The sequence below is a fragment of the Meleagris gallopavo genome, chromosome 1 (genome assembly GCF_000146605.3).
Source record: "Meleagris gallopavo isolate NT-WF06-2002-E0010 breed Aviagen turkey brand Nicholas breeding stock chromosome 1, Turkey_5.1, whole genome shotgun sequence".
Lineage (NCBI taxonomy): Eukaryota > Metazoa > Chordata > Aves > Galliformes > Phasianidae > Meleagris > Meleagris gallopavo.
In genome coordinates this window covers 14427753-14448685 of record NC_015011.2, presented here as the reverse complement: position 1 = coordinate 14448685, position 20933 = coordinate 14427753, and the positions used below count along the sequence as shown (strand labels likewise).

Sequence of the window (20933 nt, the reverse complement as noted above, 5' to 3'; positions counted from 1 at the left end):
TCTCATCAACAGCTTCATTTCTCTTCTCTGCACATATTCAAAGAACTCAATATCTTTCTTATAGTGGAGGGCCCAAATTGAACACAGTACATGAGGTGTGATCTGATCAGAGCCAAGTACAGACAGTCCCTTCCCCAGTCCTGCTGGACACACTACTTCTGATGCATGCCAGGACACCATTGCCTTTTTGGGCCACCTGGGCACACTGCTGGCTCATATTCAACTGGCTGTTGACCAGGACTCCCGTGTCCTTTTCTGCTGGGCAGCTTTTCAGCCACTCTTCCCCAGGCCTATACCACTGCATTGGATTGTTATGAGCTGAATGCTCCATCCTCCACTTACCCTTGCTGAATGCTGTACAAGTGAATGCAGTCCATCAATCCGGCCTACCCAGATTGCTCTTGCAGAGGGTTCCTGCCCCCACTGCAGATCAACACTCCCATCCAACCTGGTATCATCTGCAAACTTACTGGGGGTGTACTCAATCCTCTTATTACGGTCACTGATAAAAATATTAAACAGGACTGACCCCAATACTAAGCCCTGGGGAACAGCACTTGTGAGAAGCTACCAGTGAGATTTAATTCCATTCACAATGAACCTTTGTGTCTGGTCATCCAGCCAATTCTTTACCCAGTGAGCAGTACATCCATTCAAGCCATGAGTAGCGAGTTTCTCCAGAAGGTGGTGGAAAACAGTATCAAATGTCTTGCTAAACTCCAAGTAAACAACAATTTGCAGCCTTTCTTTCATCCACTAAATGGGACATCTTATCATAGAAGTAGATCAGGTTAGTCAAGCAAGATCTGCCTTTCATAAACCTATGCTGACTGGGTGTGATTATCTGAGTGTTGTGTACGTACCGCGTGGTTGCTCGCAAGATGATCTGCAGCATGACCTTCCCTGGCACCAAGGTCAGGCTGACAGGCCTGTAATTCCCTGAATCCTTCTTCCTGCCATTCTTTTAGATGGATACCACATTTGACAGCCTCCAGTCTTTATGTTGACCCGTTTCTCCCAGATCTTTTGAGTAATTATCTGTGAAAATTGAAAAGTCAATTTCCAAACCATGGAAAATCTCTCTTCGCGAAGGGAATGGCTTTCCCAACTCAGGATCACAGCTGGAACAGACCTTGGCTTCCTAGGGTTTGCAAGACAAGGTTGAAGGGAATTGTAGCTGTTAGGTCTGAGTGCAAGCCCTCAGGCTGATAACACATTTGCTGTGGAAATGTTTCTCTCCCCTAGCACAGAAATGCACATGAATTATATCAGAAATTTGGGAAACAAGTTCAATGCCTTATACTACGAGCAAGGCATTTTCAGCTTGACTACAGAAACAGCCTTTTCTCAGGCAAAACATTGTTTGTGTCAGGAGTTCTTCAGGATGTCACATTCACTTGTCCAACAGCGGTTCTTAATTAGTACTATTTTTTTTGAATGGTGTGTGCTAAAGAAATTCTAGAATCAGAAAATGAAGATAGAAAGAAAATCTAATAAATTTAAATTGTAATTTAAAATGTTTTTTCTTGCTGCATAACTTTCTGGAAGATTCCAGTTCTTTCTCTTCTGTAGCTCAAGCGAACTCTGAATCTTAACTAAATAGTATTGCACAACTCAGCTAGAAAGCACACTATAGGTTGGAGATAGGCTGCTTAGAATTTTCTTCCTATTGCAAAACCTTTTCTAAATGTTTGCCTCCAATGGATTTACAAACATCCATTATTACAGCTATTTATGACAATTACATAGAAAGAAATCTAATGTAGACCAGACAGAACAGATATACTTGTCAATATGGGAAACATACCTTCAAACTCTCACTTTTCAGTCCCAAGTACTCAATATGCATTTATCATAGTATGTCTGAGTGCCACACAAAAAGCTGTTAGTCACTCCGTAGCAATTCCCAGTGTCCCGTCTGTTTCTTGTATTTCTATTCTGTCCTCATCTTCTGAACCTGGGAAACCTCCCTAGTGAAACAGAGATTTCATAGAAAGTGTCAGTCACAAGAATCTGCTGACAAAAAAAGGTCCTACATAAGCATTATTCACTTTCCCTGGCTATAAAATGACTCAGTGCATATGTCAGTGCTGTGATCAGAGATAGCACTTATCTTCTCCCGTGGGATACTGGCAAATGTATGAAAGGTAGTTTATGGACTTTGAAAACAGTTGGATAAGATTCAGATATTCAAAAATTTTCTTCTTAGAAGTCATCAGTGGATTTGCAGAGTGGAAACTAAGGCAATGTGCACCCACAGCTCCAGGAAAGCTTTCTATGAGCTACAGTATTAATTATATCAGCTTTGTGCTCACTGATTTTAGAGAGACTTAGTTTTAGCAGTCTGCCTTCACATGCTGACCAAACATTTGTGTGCTATATGCCTTTTCTTGATGATAGAACAGCTTTTTTTTTCTGTTTCCTTGGGAACCTTCTATAGATATTTGGAAAATAAACACTACTTGTCAGTCTTTTGTTGTTGTTGTTGTTGTTAATCTTAACTGTTTTTTTTCCTCTTTTAGGAAGTTGTCATTTCAAATGGTACCATTGCATATGATAATTGGCTTGTGCCAGGAAGCTCTGTTTACAGGCAATTTTGGATCTTTAATGTGGAAAATCCATCAGAGGTTTTGAACTATGGAGCACGTCCAAAACTTGAACAAAGAGGACCTTACACATATAGGTAAGCAGAGTCCCCACATAAATGGTATATTGTATCAGAAGTTTTGTTAGACAAAATTCTGCTGAATTAAAAATGGTTTTGGAAAGCCCAGAATCCTATTTTAGTCAGACTTGTAAAAAATGCCTAAATATTTGCAGCTATGCAGAGCAATCACAAGCACTCTCTGTACTCTGTTTCACATTTGGAAAAAGGATATAAAGTAGGTATCCAGGTATGAAGCCATTTGTGCTTGTGAAAAATGACTGCCAAGTGGGGAGGTGTTTACCATAAAAACACATAGGCATGATTCATTTTTTGCTTTTCAGTGTTTGCCCACCTCTTAGAAAAGTATGCCAGGTGCCTTGAAAATGAGAGATTGTCTTATCAGCTATGTATCACACATTTATTTTAATAAAGTGTCTTGTTTTATTGATCTTTTATGATTTATTTTTAATGTACAGATTTTTTGTTTCCAATTTTTTTCCCTCTTTTTTCTTTTTTTAACTCTCTATCTAAGAGCAGAATCCATCCTCTTTCAGGAAAACTTTTAATTAAGCTTTTGCTTGATTTTAAATCTGAAGTTGACATAGGAGCAGTTGATGCTTCCCAAATCATTAAGCTCAGTTAGTGCCCGCCTGTTGCTGGCTCTTGTTACGATATTCTTTCTTAATATAATAGGTTATTTCATTCTTAATATCTTTGGGGGTGTATAAAATATTTGCAAAGATGGTTTTGGACTGCAGCATCTAAAGTTGAGGTGTTTTAATGCCTGAAAGATTAATTTCTCATTGGAATATCTTGGTTCATACATTACCTGGGAATACATTACCTGGTTCACACATTACAAAGGAAATGTTTACACAGGATCCAGGAAACTAAGCAGCTAAGAAATACTGCTGAAGGAGAATTCTCACTAAACAGACATGCTGTGGGAGTTCGTATCCTCTCAGGAGTAAGTCTGCTGAATGTGTAGATAAAGCTATGTAAGAAATGATGTCTATTACTCTTCTTGTTGCTGCACTCATGCTCACCTATGGAGTGAAAGATATGTCCCATGATAGAGATATCAGGTCTACTTGAATGTCTGGAACACTGGGTCTCTTTCTCAATCTCCCTTTGAATTTTTAATTACTTACTGCAAAGTAGAAAACTGACCTTGAGATGGCAGTTATCCTTCTCTTCGGAAGTGGAAAACTTTAAGTCTTTTGTTTCCAGTTGTATGTGACATTAGAAAACAAATCTCTCAACTTCTAGATAGCTCCTTTACACAGTAGGCCATTAATTAAAGTGACATGCTCTCAAACCACTCTTGAGAAGCAAAGATACAGCTACTTTGGGGGTCCACCTGCACTGGTTACATCTGTACCATAGGTAAATGTGCTCTGAAATTTCTGGTTCCCCCACATCCAGGCTGTAAGATCTGATGGAGCATGAATCCATTCCAGAATGGAGCCAGTATGAATTTAGTGGTCCCATATTGTAGACTAACCCATACAGTGCTTCCTGAATGCCACCCCCACAGTGAGGTCACAAAGAAGATGGAGATGTGAAGAGACAGAGCCAGGAGTGCAACAGCTTGGAGATTTGTGCCTCAGTGATTGACTAATAGAAATACAGGCACTTACAGACACAGAGGAGAAGAGCTTTTGTGTTTCTTAGTGGTGTTGAAAGACTTCTTGTAGATCTCCATGTGGTTATGAAATGTTAACAAAGTAATTTCCATTATAGATTTAACCTGTAATCTCTCTCATTGGAACACAAGCCTATCATATCAAATCTCAAGAGTATTTATTAACACTTCTGAGTCATTCCCTTCTAATAGCATGCAACAATTAAAAATCTTAGAAAAAAATTAAACTTAACTAACTCAGAACAGAATACAGGGAAGATACAGAGCTGATTACTGAAACAAAAAATTACGAGGAAATATTTGTTTGAATTTTAGTGTCAAGTAAAAATGCATTAGGCATCAAGGAAATATTTACAAGAGAAATATATAGCACATGTTTACGAATATTCAAATGAAACTTTAGAATCCTTTTAGTGGCTATAAAATGGTGAACATTTATTTTCAAAAGCGTTCAAAGAAATTCAGTCAGGTCTGGTTATATGTTGATGCAAACATCAGATTTTAAAATATTCTGTCTTTATTTTGTATTTCAAGGGTGCGATATTTACCTAAAGAAAATATTACAGAGAACTCTAATGGCACAATATCTTACATGTTGCCTAACGCTGCTCGTTTTGAACCTGATATGTCTGTTGGGACAGAAAATGACACCATCACGTGCCTCAACCTTGCTGTTGTTGTAAGTCAAGAAACCAATCCATAATATTCACATTTAAATGTAGAGATAGAGCAGGAAAAAGAGGAGAATTTAGCATTAATAATGCAAATTCCGAGGATATACTGCTTTTACATTAAGATTTCCTTATATGCTCAGGGTAATCTCAACTATAAAAGAACACTGACTTATTCTTGACGATGAAAGCAAAGTCACCAACCTGGACAGAATGTAACAAAAAGCATCCTTCTATGCAAGTTTTATGTGGGAAAGAATTATTATCAGCCATGACTGTGTTGCAAGAATGTCTCCTGATGACACTGTGATTCTTGCTTGTGCGTTTTCAGGACAGCTGTGAGAGTGAGTGTTAGTGTTAGAATGAAGAGGTGATTGGTATAAACACAAAATAATGGCCAATTGTCTATGTTCTAATCTGGGCTAGCATCTTCCTTTCAGAAAGTTGCTTTTGTTTCAGTGAATCAAAGTCCTTCATGCCATGGCATTCATGAACACTGCTCATTTCCCACATTTTGAACCATGCAGTTCTATGGATCTAAACATAGGCTTCTAGGAGAGATTTTTCTTACACAGATTCATCCTGGAGAAGAGAAACCATAGAGAGACCATATAATGGCCTTCCAGTGCCTGAAGGGGGCCTACAGGAAAGCTGGAGAGAAACTTTTTATAAGAATGCATAATGACAGGACAAGAGGAAATGGTTTTAAACTGGAAGAGGATAGATTTAGATGAGATATTAGGAAGAAATGCTTTACTGTGAGGGTAGTGAGACACTGGAACAAGTTGCCAAGAGAGGTTGTGGATGCCTCCTCCCTGGAAGCATTCAAGGCCAGGCTGGATGGGGCTGTGAGCAACTTGATCTAGAGGGAGATATCCGTGCCTATAGCAGGGGCTTGGAACTAGATGAGCTTAAAGGTCCCTTCCAATCCAAACCATTCTATGATTCTATGATTTACTTATCAAAATTGTCATAATTTTCTGCTTCAACACATGAACCAACCTAGATTTTTTCTGCTTGTTTTCCACCATCAGATGGATATATGATGGATTTAGGAACGTGTTTATATGGTTCTGGAAAAATTTGTTGCAATTACTGCTGGTAAAATATGTCATTCTTCATTGGAATAGAAAAAGTTCATCTGTTATGTAGAATTAAAACTTTCCAGAAAGGACATGTTACTTTCAGAAATGTATTCCTCCAGAGCAGAAATGTATACTTTCTGATTAAAAAATAATTGTACTTCGACAGTTGATTGTTTTTATTCAGGATATAGTCATATTGTTGATAGCATAATTTCATCACCATATTAAGTTTAAACTGTGGCCAGCAGGTAACAAGGCATGTGTGTGTGAGGCTGGTGTATGTGACATATGGACACAATAGGTAACAAAATGAGATGTGGTACAGTCCATGTAGAATGCAATGGGACTTGAAGTTCAAAGAGTTTGAGGATAATCTAGTGAACTCGTGTAAACAGTGAAGACAAATCGTCTGGTTTTATGCTGTTATATCCAAAAGTTTTGTTAATGAGTGTCAGTTGTAAATAAAAATTTAACTTACAGTGAGTTGTAACCACACTACCTACCCGCTTTGCCAGAGATTTCTTGGAGTCTTTCTGTATTTTTCATCCAAACTGCTGTTGTTGCTGTTGTAGGCTGCACCTGCCCTGTATACAAACAATTTCATCCTCCTACTTTTAAATACTTGGATTAAATCTTCTAAATCAAACATGCTGCAGAACAGAACAGTGAAAGAAATACTATGGGGATACAAAGACCCCTTCTTAAGCAAGGTTCCCTTCCCCTTGGACCCAGTTCTGGGAGTCTTCTACCCGGTAAGTGAAACCATAGAGGAGATAATGATTCAGTTACAATTCCATGAATGAAAGTTAAGGCTGCTGCTTTGAGGAAGAAAAATCTGACAGTATTTTGTTATTCCTTCTTGTGTCTGTTACAGTATAATGGGACATCTGATGGACTTTACAGAGTGTATACTGGGAAAGAAGACATAAGCAAAACAGCAATAATTGAAAGTTATAAAAACAAAAGGTATCATGATGTTGTATATATGAAAAAATGTACATATTTTCAAGGTGTGGTTTTTAAAACATGCCTCACTAAGAGCTATAGTTAAATGGAAAGTCATAAATAATTCAAGAAAAGCTTGATCAATCTTCAGGCTATTTGTTATTCTGTTATGAGCTTGGATTTAAGACAGTTATTGATTCTTTGTTACAAATAGTTGCTTCTGCCTTCTGTACTTAAATAGGCACATCCAATTTATCCTATTCTACTGTATCATATAGTTTATCTGAATGGATTTTATTTCTGTCCTGTGCCATTGCTAACAAATCAGGCTAATAATGGAGCGGTGAAGCTTAGTAATAATGACATGATTTACATGTTATAATTCATGAAGCATGACTTTTTTTTATGTTAAAGGAATCTGTCTTACTGGGAAGGTTACTGCGATTTGGTTAACGGCACTGGTGAGTCTATTAAAGCTTTCTGAAACTTTTTGGAACTCATTTCTTAATATTGCAAGATATAGTTAATATTGCAATATTCAAGATATTAATATTAATTATTAATATAATTATATTAATATTGAAATATAATGAGATACAAAATACAAGTTAAGTCCTCTGGGTTTTGAGTCGTATTCTGCCCATTAAATATCTATGTATAAATACAAACGTATATACACACTGCTGCTACTATATATGCATATATATGTCTCCATTGTTATACATCATTATACACTATTTTATACACTATTTTATATATACTTAAATACACTTAAGCTAGAGTAGACACGGAAGAAGAACAAGGAAAGATCTAACTGACTATTTCTACTAACTATCTGCCTGTTACAATACAAGCAAGATTCTTTTTCTTTGGTATAGCATTTGAAAAACAGCATATTTTCCTTTTAGTAATGTATATTCTTTTGTATCGTTGAATAATAAGATTACATGTACCAGAATGGACAGAAAAGTTTTTCCTGAGATATGAAAGGAAATTGATGTGACAAGGGTAGTAGCAAGTGAAAATGGATAAAGAAGAAAGATAGCCCTAACCCTAACCCATCCTCACTCTTCCCACATCCACATGCAGTGTGGTTTAATGTATAAATGAGTGAACTTGACAGTTCATTTTGAAGTATTTCGAATACTTCCCAAGAATCTGAATTTCCAAAAGGCTATGAACAGGAATAATTTCTTCTTTTGGGGAGTAATTTTATTAGGAGCAATGTTGTCTTAGGTTCTGGAATTCAGCTTTTTTATTATGAAACCTGAAATCCATTTGTTTTTCCACTGTTAGATTTTTCTTTGTCTTTCTCCACAGCTGATGGAATAAAGACACTCAGGTAACAGGACTGAGTGCTTCAGTCCTTTGAAAGTGAGGAGAGTTTCGTTGTTGGCAGGGGTCATTGCACAGTTTACAAGATAAAAAGACTAAATGAGCACACTTATATGGTTTGAAATGAGTCTGTATTTGCAAACATTCCAACACTGCCAAGATTTTACAATAGAGCGTGTCTCCAGGACAATCTTGGATTGTCTTTAAGAAAAAGTGCTTCTGTCAGCACTGGGCTAGCAGCAGTGTGTAATTTGGCTTTCTGGATCTTGCCAACTAGATTCAAAGATACCACAGTTGTTTTCCATTTCTTGGTTAGAACTGCTGACTAAGAAACTGAGCTGTAGCAAGAAGTAACAAATGTACTGGTTAAAAGATTGTTACAACACCTTGCTTGGAAAATGGGTGAGACTCCTCTTACTCAACACTAGATGCAATGCAATGCAGAAGTATGCTTCTAAGCTGCTTCTAAGAGGCAAGCTGCTCTCTTCAGGGCAAATGGGAGAAAGACATCAGATAAAGCTCTTCCTCTGGACCTCCTGTACTTACTTCAGGAGCTCCAACTGAGCGGTTTTGAGTGAAAAATGTTTAGTACTTTTTATTAAATAGGCAGTTTTGAAGACTAAAGCTGCATTTCTTACAAGCACTAGGTGCCAGCTGAACTCCAAGTGAACCAGGAATCTCTAGAAGGCTTTAGACTACATATACACTGAAGCAGTGGCAGCATGTATTGGGATTCGCATTAAGTAGGAATTGTATTTTTATCCTCTGTTTTTATGGATTTCATGATCATTGAATCATTGAATCATTAATGTTGGAAAAGACCTCCGAGATCATCTAGTCCAACTGTCTAACTGCCACCATTGTTGCCCACTGAAACATGTCCCTTAGTACCACATCTACATCTTTCTAGAACACTTCCAGGACAGTGACTCCACCACCTCCTGGGCAGCCCATTCCACCACCTTACCACTCTTTCGGATAATTTTTTCCCAACATCTAACATGAACCTCCCCTGGTGCAACTTGAAGCCACTTCCTTTTGTCCTATCGCCATTACCTGGGAGAAGAGGCTGACACCCACCTCACCATAACTTCCTTTCAGGCAGTTGTAGAGGGCAATAAGGTCTCCTCTGAGCCTCCTGTTCTCTAGACTAAACAATCCCTGTTCCTTCAGCTGGTGCTCATAAGTCTTGTGCTCCAGAACATTCACAGCTTTATTGCCCTTCTATGGATATGCTCCAGGGTCTCAATGTCTTTCTTGTGGTGAGGAGCCCAAAACTGAGCACAGTATTTAAGATGTATCCTCAGCAGGGCTGAGTACAGGAGGAGAGAACCTCCCTAGTCCTGGAATCGCTTGAGTTGGAAGGGAACTTTAAAGGTCACCTAGTCCAAGCTCTCTGCAATGAACAGGGACACCTACCACCAGATGAGGTTTCTCAGAGCCTGGTCCACCCTGACCTTGAATGTCGCCAAGGATGGGGCGATGGGGTATTCACTGCCTCTCTGGACAACCTGTTCAAATGCCTCACCACCCTTAGTATAAAAAAAAATCCTTCCTTACAGCCAATCTAAATCTCCCTTCTGTTACTTGGAAACCATTTCCCTTGTCTTATCACAACAGACAAAAGATATAGAATCATAGAATCACAGAATTGTTAAGGTTGGAATAGACCTCTAAGATCAACCAGTCAAACCCCAAGCAATGCCACCATGCCCACAGACAATGTCCCTCAGTGCCACATCTTGAACATCTCCAGGGACAATGACCCCCACCACCTCCCTGGGCAACCTGTGCCAGTGCATCACTGCTGAGTACATCATTATTTTGGAGAATAAATAGATTATCAACTTTGGGGGGGAAAAAAAAAAAAGATGCCGTTATTATTTGGCTCACTCTCAAAAGCAGTTCTGTGGAGTACTTGCCATCGTACAATAACTGACATAAATATTTTCCCTACAGATGACTCATTATGGCTGTTTTTAGCTTTTTTATGGGAAAGTAACATCTGAACATTGAGCTAGAAATTAATTAATGCTTTTTTAATTTTTGTCAAAGATGGGGCATCATTTCCTCCATTTGTTAAGAAGAATCAGGTACTGCGCTTCTTCTCCTCTGACATTTGCAGGTACGCTGGCCCCTTCCTGTGCATGTGTGTTTGTCTCCCAGTGCTCTTTCATTTTGGAGAGATCTCTTCCGGAGCTTAGACTGCTGAGGCAGTACCACATAACTGTTTCAGCTAAACATGACTTAATGTGTGAGCTGCGCTCATGAGCTTAATTCTACCACTTTCATTTGTGTCAAGTAGTAAGTTATTTATGGTGTGTTTCATTTCAGAGAGTTACAGGTGTGTAATTTGGGAATTGCTTATTACAGGGAGACACTGCTATGAGGTGTTACAGACACTGGAACCCACAAGGTTCAAAGACTTGATCTTTTAGGATCAGGACAGCCCCTCTCCTGCCTATGTGGTGTGAGCTGGCAGTTTGCCTCTCCGTGGGGGCTGGCTGAGCCCATTTTGGTGATTTCTGCTGAACATCATCTGTGCAGAGAAGAATTTGCTGTCAGCCTCTAGATACTCAAAATTGTTTTCTCACAGGCTATTTTTACATATTTTATGTATTTACAAACAAACCTGCTTAATTCATCCCATGCTGATGGCTTTTCAGCATGCTTCTTCTATTATGGTTATCTGGTGTCTCTGAGTTCTCCAGTGGGATATCTTAAATCAATATGAAGAGATACTAAGGGCATCAGAGTGTATTTGTTTTGGGAGGTTCGATCCCAGTATTTATTTTGCTGCCTAGAAACATCTGCTTTTTTTTAAAAAGGGATAAAGTAGATCATATGCTTTGTGAATTGTTTGCTTTTAAAGATCAGTGTTTTTACATGCAGATTTTCTTTTATTTTTTATTTTTTGTGAAGTAATTGTATCTCAAAACTGGGCAATGTTTCTCAAGTTATGGGAAAGGAAACTCATAATGCAGAAATTACAAAATTCTTTAGATTAATTGGGCATAATTTGCGAGATACCTCTGACCATATAATTCTCACAATTAATGAACAAAGAAGGGCAATAACAACCTCCTAATGTCTGGGATGAAACAAGGTCATGGAAAAGGTTTCTGACCATGTTGCAAGAGCCAGAATCCTTCTTTCCTTTGGCTGCAATACAAAGTGTTGCTGCCTTGGTTAGATTACTGCATACCAACCATATCTCTTTATTATTTTGTAATGTATCAACAAAACAGTTTGAAGTGGTATTTTGGCTCATATGCAATTGAGTAAGGTAATATCCAGTACGCTGCCAGCACCATAAAGCTTAGATCTTTATCATCAGATCAGGAAAACATTGTAATTAAGAGCATATATATTGGTAACCATCTCTAGTGTAGTAAAAAAAAAATCAAACATTTCACTAGAACAGTAACTGTAGAAAAGTACAGCAAAAAAGAGCTCTGAGTGTATTCATTTTGTATATATTCTTTATTGATATTTTTATCTGCCTTTTTGTGCCTTACTGTGCTTACATATGAGTGAGTACACTCCTTTGTGAAAGTACAGAATAATCTTCGTTACCGAGGAACGCCCTTAGAAACTGCTGAACATGTGTTCTGTGAAGTACTTCTTTCTTTTAAGAGGCAAAATTCAAATTTTCAACCAAATTGACATTTCTCCTCTTTTATATTCAGATCGATCTATGGAGTTTACCAGACCAGGAAGACCGTGAAGGGAATTCCACTGTATCGTTTCACAGTTCCTCGCGAAGCATTTGCATCACCAATTGATGTTGGAGATAACTATTGCTTCTGTACAGATCAGGTCATATCACAGAACTGCACTCTGGCTGGAGTCCTAGACATTAGCTCCTGCAAAGCAGGTATGGCAGGGATATGATACTGTCAAATATGCTATCTGATTGAGGAGAAAGCATGTGTCCTGTAGCTGAAGTGTTGCCCTAGGGTCCAGGACATTTGTATTTATCTGCATACTTTCCCACAGGCTACCCGTAAGAGCTTTCCTTTTTTGTAGCCTCATGTCCCAGAATGATGGCTATAATATTTCTCTGCTTTGCATGGCACTATGAAGAAAAAGACATGACACTGAAGATTGCCTACTGAACTTCTCAGGAATACACATACAGAAAGGAAAGGAATGGAACTATATATAGGAACTATATGAAAGCCAGAGAGTCACAGTCTTTGCATTTATGATAATTCACACCCGCAATGTGTGGGTGTGTACACAACTATGTGCACATGCATAAAGCAAGAGACACCATCAGCTTAATTTTACACTGGTACAATAAAATGTACACAGTCTACTTTTGCTGCAGGGTGGGCAGCATGAGTTCCTTTCAGGCTTGCTTTCTACTGAAACAAGATCATGAGCATAGGGTGACACAGTGAGAAGTCCTAACCTCAGTTTGGAGCTAGGAATGCTCCCAGCTCCCCAGCATAGACACAAAGAAACAAGATTTGTAACCACAACTTATTTCACCATGCACATTCTCCTCATGAGACTAGAATCACAAAAAATCTCAATTTATTCTGGTGGAAGCAGAGGAGATATTAATGATTTTTTTCAGGATTGTTTCTGTCTGTATAACAAATCATGTATGCATAGAAAATAGCTTCAGATGATGAGCACTGAAGCAAGGCTTAACGATTCAAATGAATTTTTCATTTGTTTGTTTTCAAATAGGAAGGCCAGTGTATATCTCTCTTCCACATTTTCTTCATGCAAGTGAATCTATATTGCATGATGTTGAAGGTCTGAGCCCAAATGAGGAGGAGCATGAGACATTTCTAGACGTAGAGCCTGTAAGTCCAAATATTTAATATTTCTAACTCAGTCTTTTACCAGAGGGACAAGCAGGGAATGCAATATTTTTGTGATCTTTTTTTAAGATCTGCTCACAAAGGTGTTAAACTTTTAGCAGGGGAAATTTAGAGCAAAACTTTATCTTATTCTGACAGTCGAAATTTGGAAAATAAGCTTTGATTTTTCCTCATTGGGAATACAGGATTAAATAAATTGCACAAAGTTTTGAAGCGTGTTGAAATTTATCTATGACTTTCAACTGCTTTATAAAAATTCTTTTTTATGAGATACTTTCTGTTCCTTTTATACTATTGTTTCAATAATTAAAAGTTGAAAAAGAGATGAAGAAATGATCTGGCCTTTGTTAAGATATTTTTGTTCTGATGCAAAGTGTTTTCTGTCCTATGCCAATTAAATTTTTACCTCTTACTGATGTAAAACTTTTAGCCAATTTTCAAATTTTAGCATTCAATTTTTGCATTTACGCATCCAATTAAAAAAATAAAATTAGTGGATTCTTTTTTTTTTTCCCCATTTTTTAGACCACTGGTTTTACACTGCAATTTGCCAAAAGACTGCAAGTAAACCTCCTTGTGACGCCTTCAACAAAAATCGAGTAAGCATTTTTTTATTATTTTGTTTTTATATACTTTATGTTAAAGTACACTGGTAGAAATGGGAAAAGAAGGAATGAGAATACTTTGCCAAAGTTTTTCCTGTGTCTTGCAAAAATTTCAGTCACGACTTCCCAGAGTATATAAATTCCAGTGAAAGCAGCCTTCTTGTGCAAGGCACTGCCCAAATTTATTGACACATATCTGATTTCCCCATAGAAGCTTACGGTGCAACGTTTTTAAAAATAACATCCTTACAAAACTCAAGTAGAGAATGAAATAGAAAGGAAAATATATTCTTCTGTATTAAATTCAATGAGAGATATAATTTATGCATTCTCTGACACTGGTTGGATTTTGTCAAAAGGATAAAGTGTCCTCCTTCTGCTTCTCTTCTCTTCATTGGCCCAAATGTCCATGTACAGCTTCTGGACATCTCTTTGGTGAATACCACACAGATTTTCTTACTCCGACACATAGATGTGTTCAGCATTTCTTTCTTCTGACTGCCTGCACGTGGAAGACCAGACAGAAAGAGATAATTGCCTGATATGTGAAATAACTATTACGAATTCTAGGCTTATTTTTCAACCCAAAACTGCTATAGAAGTATGTCTGGGTGATAGAACTGTTAACGGAGGTGAAGAAATGGTTAAGCAGAGACTGGGTGTGTGCTACAAGCTAACGATAACATTCTGTATGTTTTATTTTCTCATTCCAGGGCTTTATCAAAAGTTCAAAAACCTTATGTTTTCCCTATTCTTTGGTTAAATGAGGTTAGTATATCTTCTGCATACATTCACTGTCAAAAAAAGCACAAACAAACAAGAAGACTTTTTCTGTCTTGATGCCCTGAAATTGATCAATTAAACTCATGCTATGATGTGTGTGCTTGCAGCCAGGAAGCCCATCTGTATCCCAGACTGCCTCAAAAGAGGGTGGCCAGCAGGGTGAGGGAGGGGATTGTTTGCCTTTGCTCTGCCCTCCATGCTGAGGCCCCATCTGAAGTACTGTGTCCAGGTCTGGGGTCCCCAGCTTAGAAAAGATGAGGAGCTGTTGGAGAAGATCTAGAGGAGGGCCACAAAAATGATCAGAGGGCTGGAAAATGTCTCCTACAGAGACAAGCTGAGGGAGCTGAGCATGTTCATCCTGGAGATGAGAAGGCTCCAGGGAGACCTCATTGCAGCCTTCCAATATTTGAAAGAAGATTATAAACAAGGGGGAAATCAACTTTTTTTATCCAGATAGGTAGTGATAGGACAAGGGGAAAGGGTTTTAAACTGAAGGAAGGGGAATTTTTTCATTGAGAGAGTGGTGAGGTGCTGGAACAGGCTGCCTATAGAGGTTGTGGATGCCCCATTCCTGGAGGTATTCAAGGCCGGGTTGGATGAGGCCCTTGGTAACCTGATCTAGTGCCTGATCTAGTATTTGGCAACCTTGCCTGCGGCAAGGGAGTTGCAATTAGAAAATCTTTGAGGATCCTTCCCACCCAAGCTATTCTGTGATTGTGTGATTCTACGTACACATGCCAAGAATATATTCAGCAAGTGAGGTCCTTGCATATTTACCTTTCACTGACATTTTTATTGCACTATTTCAGTCTGCTGTTATTGGAGATGAAAAAGCAGAAATGTTCAGAAATAAGGTCACCGGTCGGGTCCAGTTACTGGGTGTGGTGCAGATGGCATTAATCATCACAGGTTCTGTGCTGTTCCTCGCGTTCATGGGTTCCTATTTCATATGCAGAACAAAGAAATTGAAATAAGTAAGTAAAACTAATGGCTCAGTTTTCAGCAGCAACTTCTTTTTAGGGTTTAAGATGTTCAAATTCATTATATGTTTATCTATTATTATTTTTCAAGTGCTAGTAATGCTCTGCAGTTATTATTTCAGTTCTTTTGAAAATCTAGATAATTTAGATAATGTTTTCAAATTCTCTTTCGAGCCTTAATCTTTTAGGATGCTCTCAGCACACCCAGGAGAGGATATTGGGAACTAAATCCATAAGACCAACATTTCTTTTTTCCAAAAGTCAGCGTGATTGTTGTGACTTCATGAGAACAGACATTTTATCTAAAGCCGTTGAACACTTCAGAAGCTCCTTCTAGTACATCCTTGGGACAAAGGTCACTCAACTTAGATTCCACACTCTTCCAGGACATATCCTTGTTTGGGGTTCAGGGAAATCACTTTAAATTAAACTTCTTATCAAGAGCATTGGATAGGTTTTCTCACTTTTTTTCACGGTCTTACCGAGAGCCTAAACACCTCCCAAACATAGCTGGCCCACTAAGACAAAATATAGGTCTGTCCTGGATAGGATAACCAGGTGGTGGAAAAAAGCAGAAATGCGAATGTTACAGTGAAAAGATTATGCTGTAGTAAGGAACCATTTTTAAGAAGATGTACCTTATCACATGCTGAATGCTGATTTTATTTCACTACAGGTAACAAAAGTCTCCAAATGTAAACAAAGGATGAAGTTTCAGTCAAGCATGTTAAAATTCAGTGACAAAAGGTATGATTCCACATACAATGGAATTCTATGGGCTTTTCCATTTTTAGAAGACCAACTGAAAAACCCAAATAAGTTATTTACAAAGGCCCTCACTTCTGACATCAGAGGCCACTGTGGAAACTATACTTTCAAATAAATGATTATATGAACCTTGTTACAAGTTTTAAATGACATTCAAGCAGACTGAAGTTGAAATGCAGTTGGAATTTAGTCCACCCTCTGCCATTTATGCAAGTTGCTACTTTTTTTCTACCGGGAACTACAAGACAAAGGAAAGACCCTTGCCAATATTCTAGCTCAAACGCAGGCTAGGGAATGACAACACCTTTGAACTCAAGCCATGATACTCTGGTTTAAATGTTTCTTTCTGTTCCTTCAAGGAATGGAAACTGCAGCAATAGAACTGCTCTCTATCTTCTGTTCAGGGATGTGAATTGTGTTGAATGTGAAGTTTGTTATATAAAGCTACTAACTGTAAAACATGAAATTAATAAATAATAAAAATTAATAAAAGACTTGGTTTATACAATTTGTGCAGAGATGGTGTGTACACATACCACAGTCATTCATTTGTTGATGGTGCTCTTCAATGTTTGGCCCCACAGATGTTTGGTAATCTGAGCTACTCTCTAACTCCTAGCCTCTACTACTCTTTGTATTCTCTACTGTGTGCTTCTCTTCCTAGCTCTTCTTTGCATACCAGCCTCTTTGCTGCCTTAGCTTCACTTCACCAAAGGCAACCCTTAGGGAGTGTTCTGATACATCTCCTTTAAGGTGGAGAGAAAATTTTCCAGAATACTGGAGACAGAAGAAATACGAAGATAATGATTTTGATGGTCCAAAGGGTCCATCAGAGTATTCCACATTCTTGATTTAGAGCATAAATGAGAACAGGTAGCCCTAGTTTTTCTCTGATAGGCCATCTGCCACAAGGAAATATGTGCAATTATTTGGTTAATGAAGTGTGTCAGCCGGTAGATAGGTAGCAAACATTACCATCTGTGCAAGTGGTTTACTTTTTCATTTAATCTGAATGCCATATCTTGAAATTAGTGCCATTGAGACAGATGCTGAATATCATGGGGTGTCTCATGGCAACAATGAATTCAGAACAAGAGCTTGAGTTCATCATTATATAAGATTTCTTCAATTTTTTGTCCGCATAAGGCTGCAAAGAAAAAGGAAAATCAAACATGGTGCAGCTTCTGATAATCCAGTGCTTGGAAATACTACTATAATAGATTTTAATCCAGAAAACTTGCTAGCAAAGGATGGTATCTTTTGATAGGTATATTCAATAAGGCGTTTTCTCCATGTGGGAAGGAAGGGAAAAACCCAAGAAAATTCTCTTGTTTTAATCCATCATGTTTAATGTTCCTTGTGAACAAAGTTGTGTAGCTATCATTGTGCATTAGAACTGATGAATCATAAAAATCCCCAAGGACTATTAATGAGGGCAAAGTCTACATAATACATCATGAGAGCCTCTTTTTCCAGCCATGAGCTGGACCTGCAAAGTAACAGGGCAGGAGATGCGAAAGAAGCATGACACCAAAGAGAAGTTCTGCTCTCACTTAGAAAGTTAATGTATTTGCTTCCTCATTGAGCTTCCTAGGCAATGACTTAACCGAAGACATCCTTAGAGTCCTATTGTAATGTAATTGTAATTGGACATGTAAAAAAAAATTGAGTACCATTAAAACCATTGACTCACCTTCTCCAAAGGAGACACCAAAGATCTGACACGAAGTTTTTACATATTTTGTATATGTATATATACATATATGTATATATATAATGCACTATATTTTATATATGCATATTTATGTGTGTATATCTATATACATACACTTTTTGTGTGCCAGAACCTGATGGTGAGATATTTTCACCAAAGGAACAATAGCAGTGCTTCAACTGAATTTGGTACACTTTTGTTTAAGCTAAATTTTCTTTAGCTTGAATTCCACTGTTACCAATTTAACATTTACTCTATTAGTGTGGCTAGCATGATGTGGTTCTCCAGCAGCAGTGACCCAGCAAATCAAGTGCCATGATTTTGAATGTCTCAGGGCCCAATTTTGCATGCACAAAAATGTGTTTGTTCATATGTATAATCTCATCTAAATGCAGGTTCAGACTTACAAACTACGTTCTGCCCCTAGACTGTGCTTGAGTTAATTGTTATTTTGTTCAGAGTGTTGGTTCCAGTTATTCTTAATTGATGTAATTAAGGCTAATGTTAATTATTTGCATTTGTTCAAACTTGTGTGAGATAAACATTTATTAGAGATGTTAATGAGCTCAATACAAATAAAGCTCAGACTTTTCTTCCTGAGACCTTCATGTCTAAATAAATTCTCCAGTTGAATACTGGACTAATTTTCTTTCTTTTCCTTGGTGTTTTGAGTGTGTTTCCTTTTTCTAAATACTGATTTTATAAATGAACAGTTTTGTGCCTAGCCTTATGATGTCATTGTAGTTTGGCACATTGCTGCTACTTGGATGCGCATATCATCTTTCTTGTTGCCCTATGAAGTATGATGACATACAGCATTTTTTCATTGGGTTACAAAAAAGAGGAGACTTTGGGGGCGGCATGTCAAATACTCAAATGTGCCAGCATGTTGCATATCAAATACAGTTCAGTTTTGGGCCCCTTACTACAAGACATTGAGGCAGTGCAGCATGTCCGGAGAAGGGCAGTGCAGAGAAGGGTCTGGAGCACAAGTCTTACAAGGAGAAGCTGAGGGAAATGGGATTGTTTAGCCTGGAGAAGAAGAGAGAAGAAGTCTGGCTCAGGGGCGACATTATTGCTCTCTACTACTATTTGAAAGGAGGTTGGAGTGAGGTGGAGGTTGGCCACTTTTCCCAGGTAACTAGCAATAGGACAAGAAATAATGACTTCAATTGCACCAGCAGAAGTTCATATTGGATATTTGGAAAATTTCTTCTCTGAAAGAGTGGCCAAGCTTTGGAACAGGCTGACCAAAGAAGTTACCATCCCTGGAGGTGTTCAAGAAATGTGTAGATTGTGTAGGGACATAGTTTAGTTGGCTTGGTGGTGATAGGTTGACAGTTAACTTGACGGTCTTTGAGGTCTTTAATGATTCTGATTTTATGTCCAAACTGAAGCAATTCTGAGGCTACATCAGGAACCAAGGTCAGAGAGAAGCCTGCTTTCACCTCCCTAGAGATGGAGGTGTTGGCACATCCAGCAGCACATCATAACATGCTTTGCTGGCTTTGCTGGTCCAGCGGGTTGGACTGGGAGAGAAATGTGGTTATGCTCTCATCCTATATTCCCCACCCACTCCAGGTCATTATGAGTGAAAGTCATTGATGAAAATCAGATTTGGTCCTGAATATGCCAGCCTACGTAATTACAACCCAGAGCAGGTGTGCCAGCTCTTAATTTCTAGCTGCAATAATGCTTTAGAAGCCTTTCTAAAGACCTGTTCTTCCTGCATGGTCTGTTAAGGCAATGTTAATATACCACTACACTGCAAAAGAAAAAAATGTTGCATTGTCTGCTTTTAACTAGGAGGCTAGTCAAGGACTTGTTTTATTCATGGCTGTACATGGTAACGATATTAAATAATTTAATAATAAATGAAATATATTTACACTTTATACATTCTTTAGCAACTAGAAAAACAACAAAGCATCAAAAGAAGATGAAGATGCAAATTAGTCACCTTTACCAAATGCAAACTGCATTTATAAATAGATGCCTTGTATTTTCTAATTTCTGTGCCCTCTTTGCATACCAGATGCCTTTGACTCTGCATTGTTGCACCATCTCAGAGCTGTACCCAACGCAGCTGATGAACTGGAGCTCACCTGGTCTGTGCTAGGCTGAGACTTTGCACAGCAGTACGGAAAAGAAATCAAATGCTTTGCAGCAGGCGCCACCCACAGGGCATATATTTACTTTTTTTTTTTTTTCTTTTCTCTCTCTCCACAAATTCTCATCAGTATAGCCAGAGAAAAATATTCCTGTATAAAGCTTGTAATGTTTTAACCAGGTAATAGTGGCTATTCAGTAATATCTGATCATTGTTCATTCACTAGAAGCTGAAGACTAAATCTTAAAATGTTCAATTTCAGATAGGACTCAGAACAAATCAAGAGATGAGTTTAAACCAGTCATGACTATACTACCTGAAACTCATACATTTGAATTAGCATTTCCACCTCTGTGATGCAGCCCACACAGGGGTCAGTTTTAGCAACTATCTTTGATCAATCAGCTCCAAGCTGAGACCTGTTAAATATTTTTATGATTGTTTAATCCTTTGACAAGTCATTAATCTCATCTATGTGGTTTCATCTGAAAGAAATCAGAACTTCTCACTGTTGCACAAAGGACGATGAAACAGGTTTACAGATGTAAGTATTTTTTTGTAAGGTCCATAAGGTGTGGTGCACTGCATCTTGTCCCAGAAGATCTTCCATTTGGGCAAATGAAAAAACAAACAAATGTACAGGGAAAGAAGGGGAAAAAGTGAAGGGGAGGAGGAGGGAAAGGAATGGGCAGGCAGAGAATTTCTCCCAAAGGCCACAGCTGCAAGTAGGGGTGTGGAGGTAGATTGTATTAAGGGAAAGTGTGGAGTTCCATAAGTGGGACTCAAGGCTTTACCTCACAGGCTCTA

General features: G+C 38.2%; 1 protein-coding gene across 3 annotated transcripts in view; it reads left to right on the top strand.

The window, feature by feature from the left end:
• CD36 (CD36 molecule) overlaps window positions 1-18649 on the top strand; it is a 37154-nt gene extending 18505 nt beyond the window's left edge. For 2 of the 3 annotated variants that reach the window (XM_010726962.3, XM_003201880.4), the window contains exons 3-14: window positions 2523-2683; window positions 4827-4971; window positions 6621-6800; window positions 6923-7014; window positions 7408-7454; window positions 10384-10453; window positions 12018-12205; window positions 13030-13148; window positions 13692-13765; window positions 14485-14539; window positions 15364-15528; window positions 16211-18649. In XM_010726962.3, the coding sequence (XP_010725264.1) occupies window positions 2523-2683; window positions 4827-4971; window positions 6621-6800; window positions 6923-7014; window positions 7408-7454; window positions 10384-10453; window positions 12018-12205; window positions 13030-13148; window positions 13692-13765; window positions 14485-14539; window positions 15364-15528 (1296 nt within the window). In that variant the 3' untranslated portion in view covers window positions 16211-18649. The other variant, XM_031553023.1, reaches the window with a different exon arrangement.
• Window positions 18650-20933: the final 2284 nt, after the last annotated feature.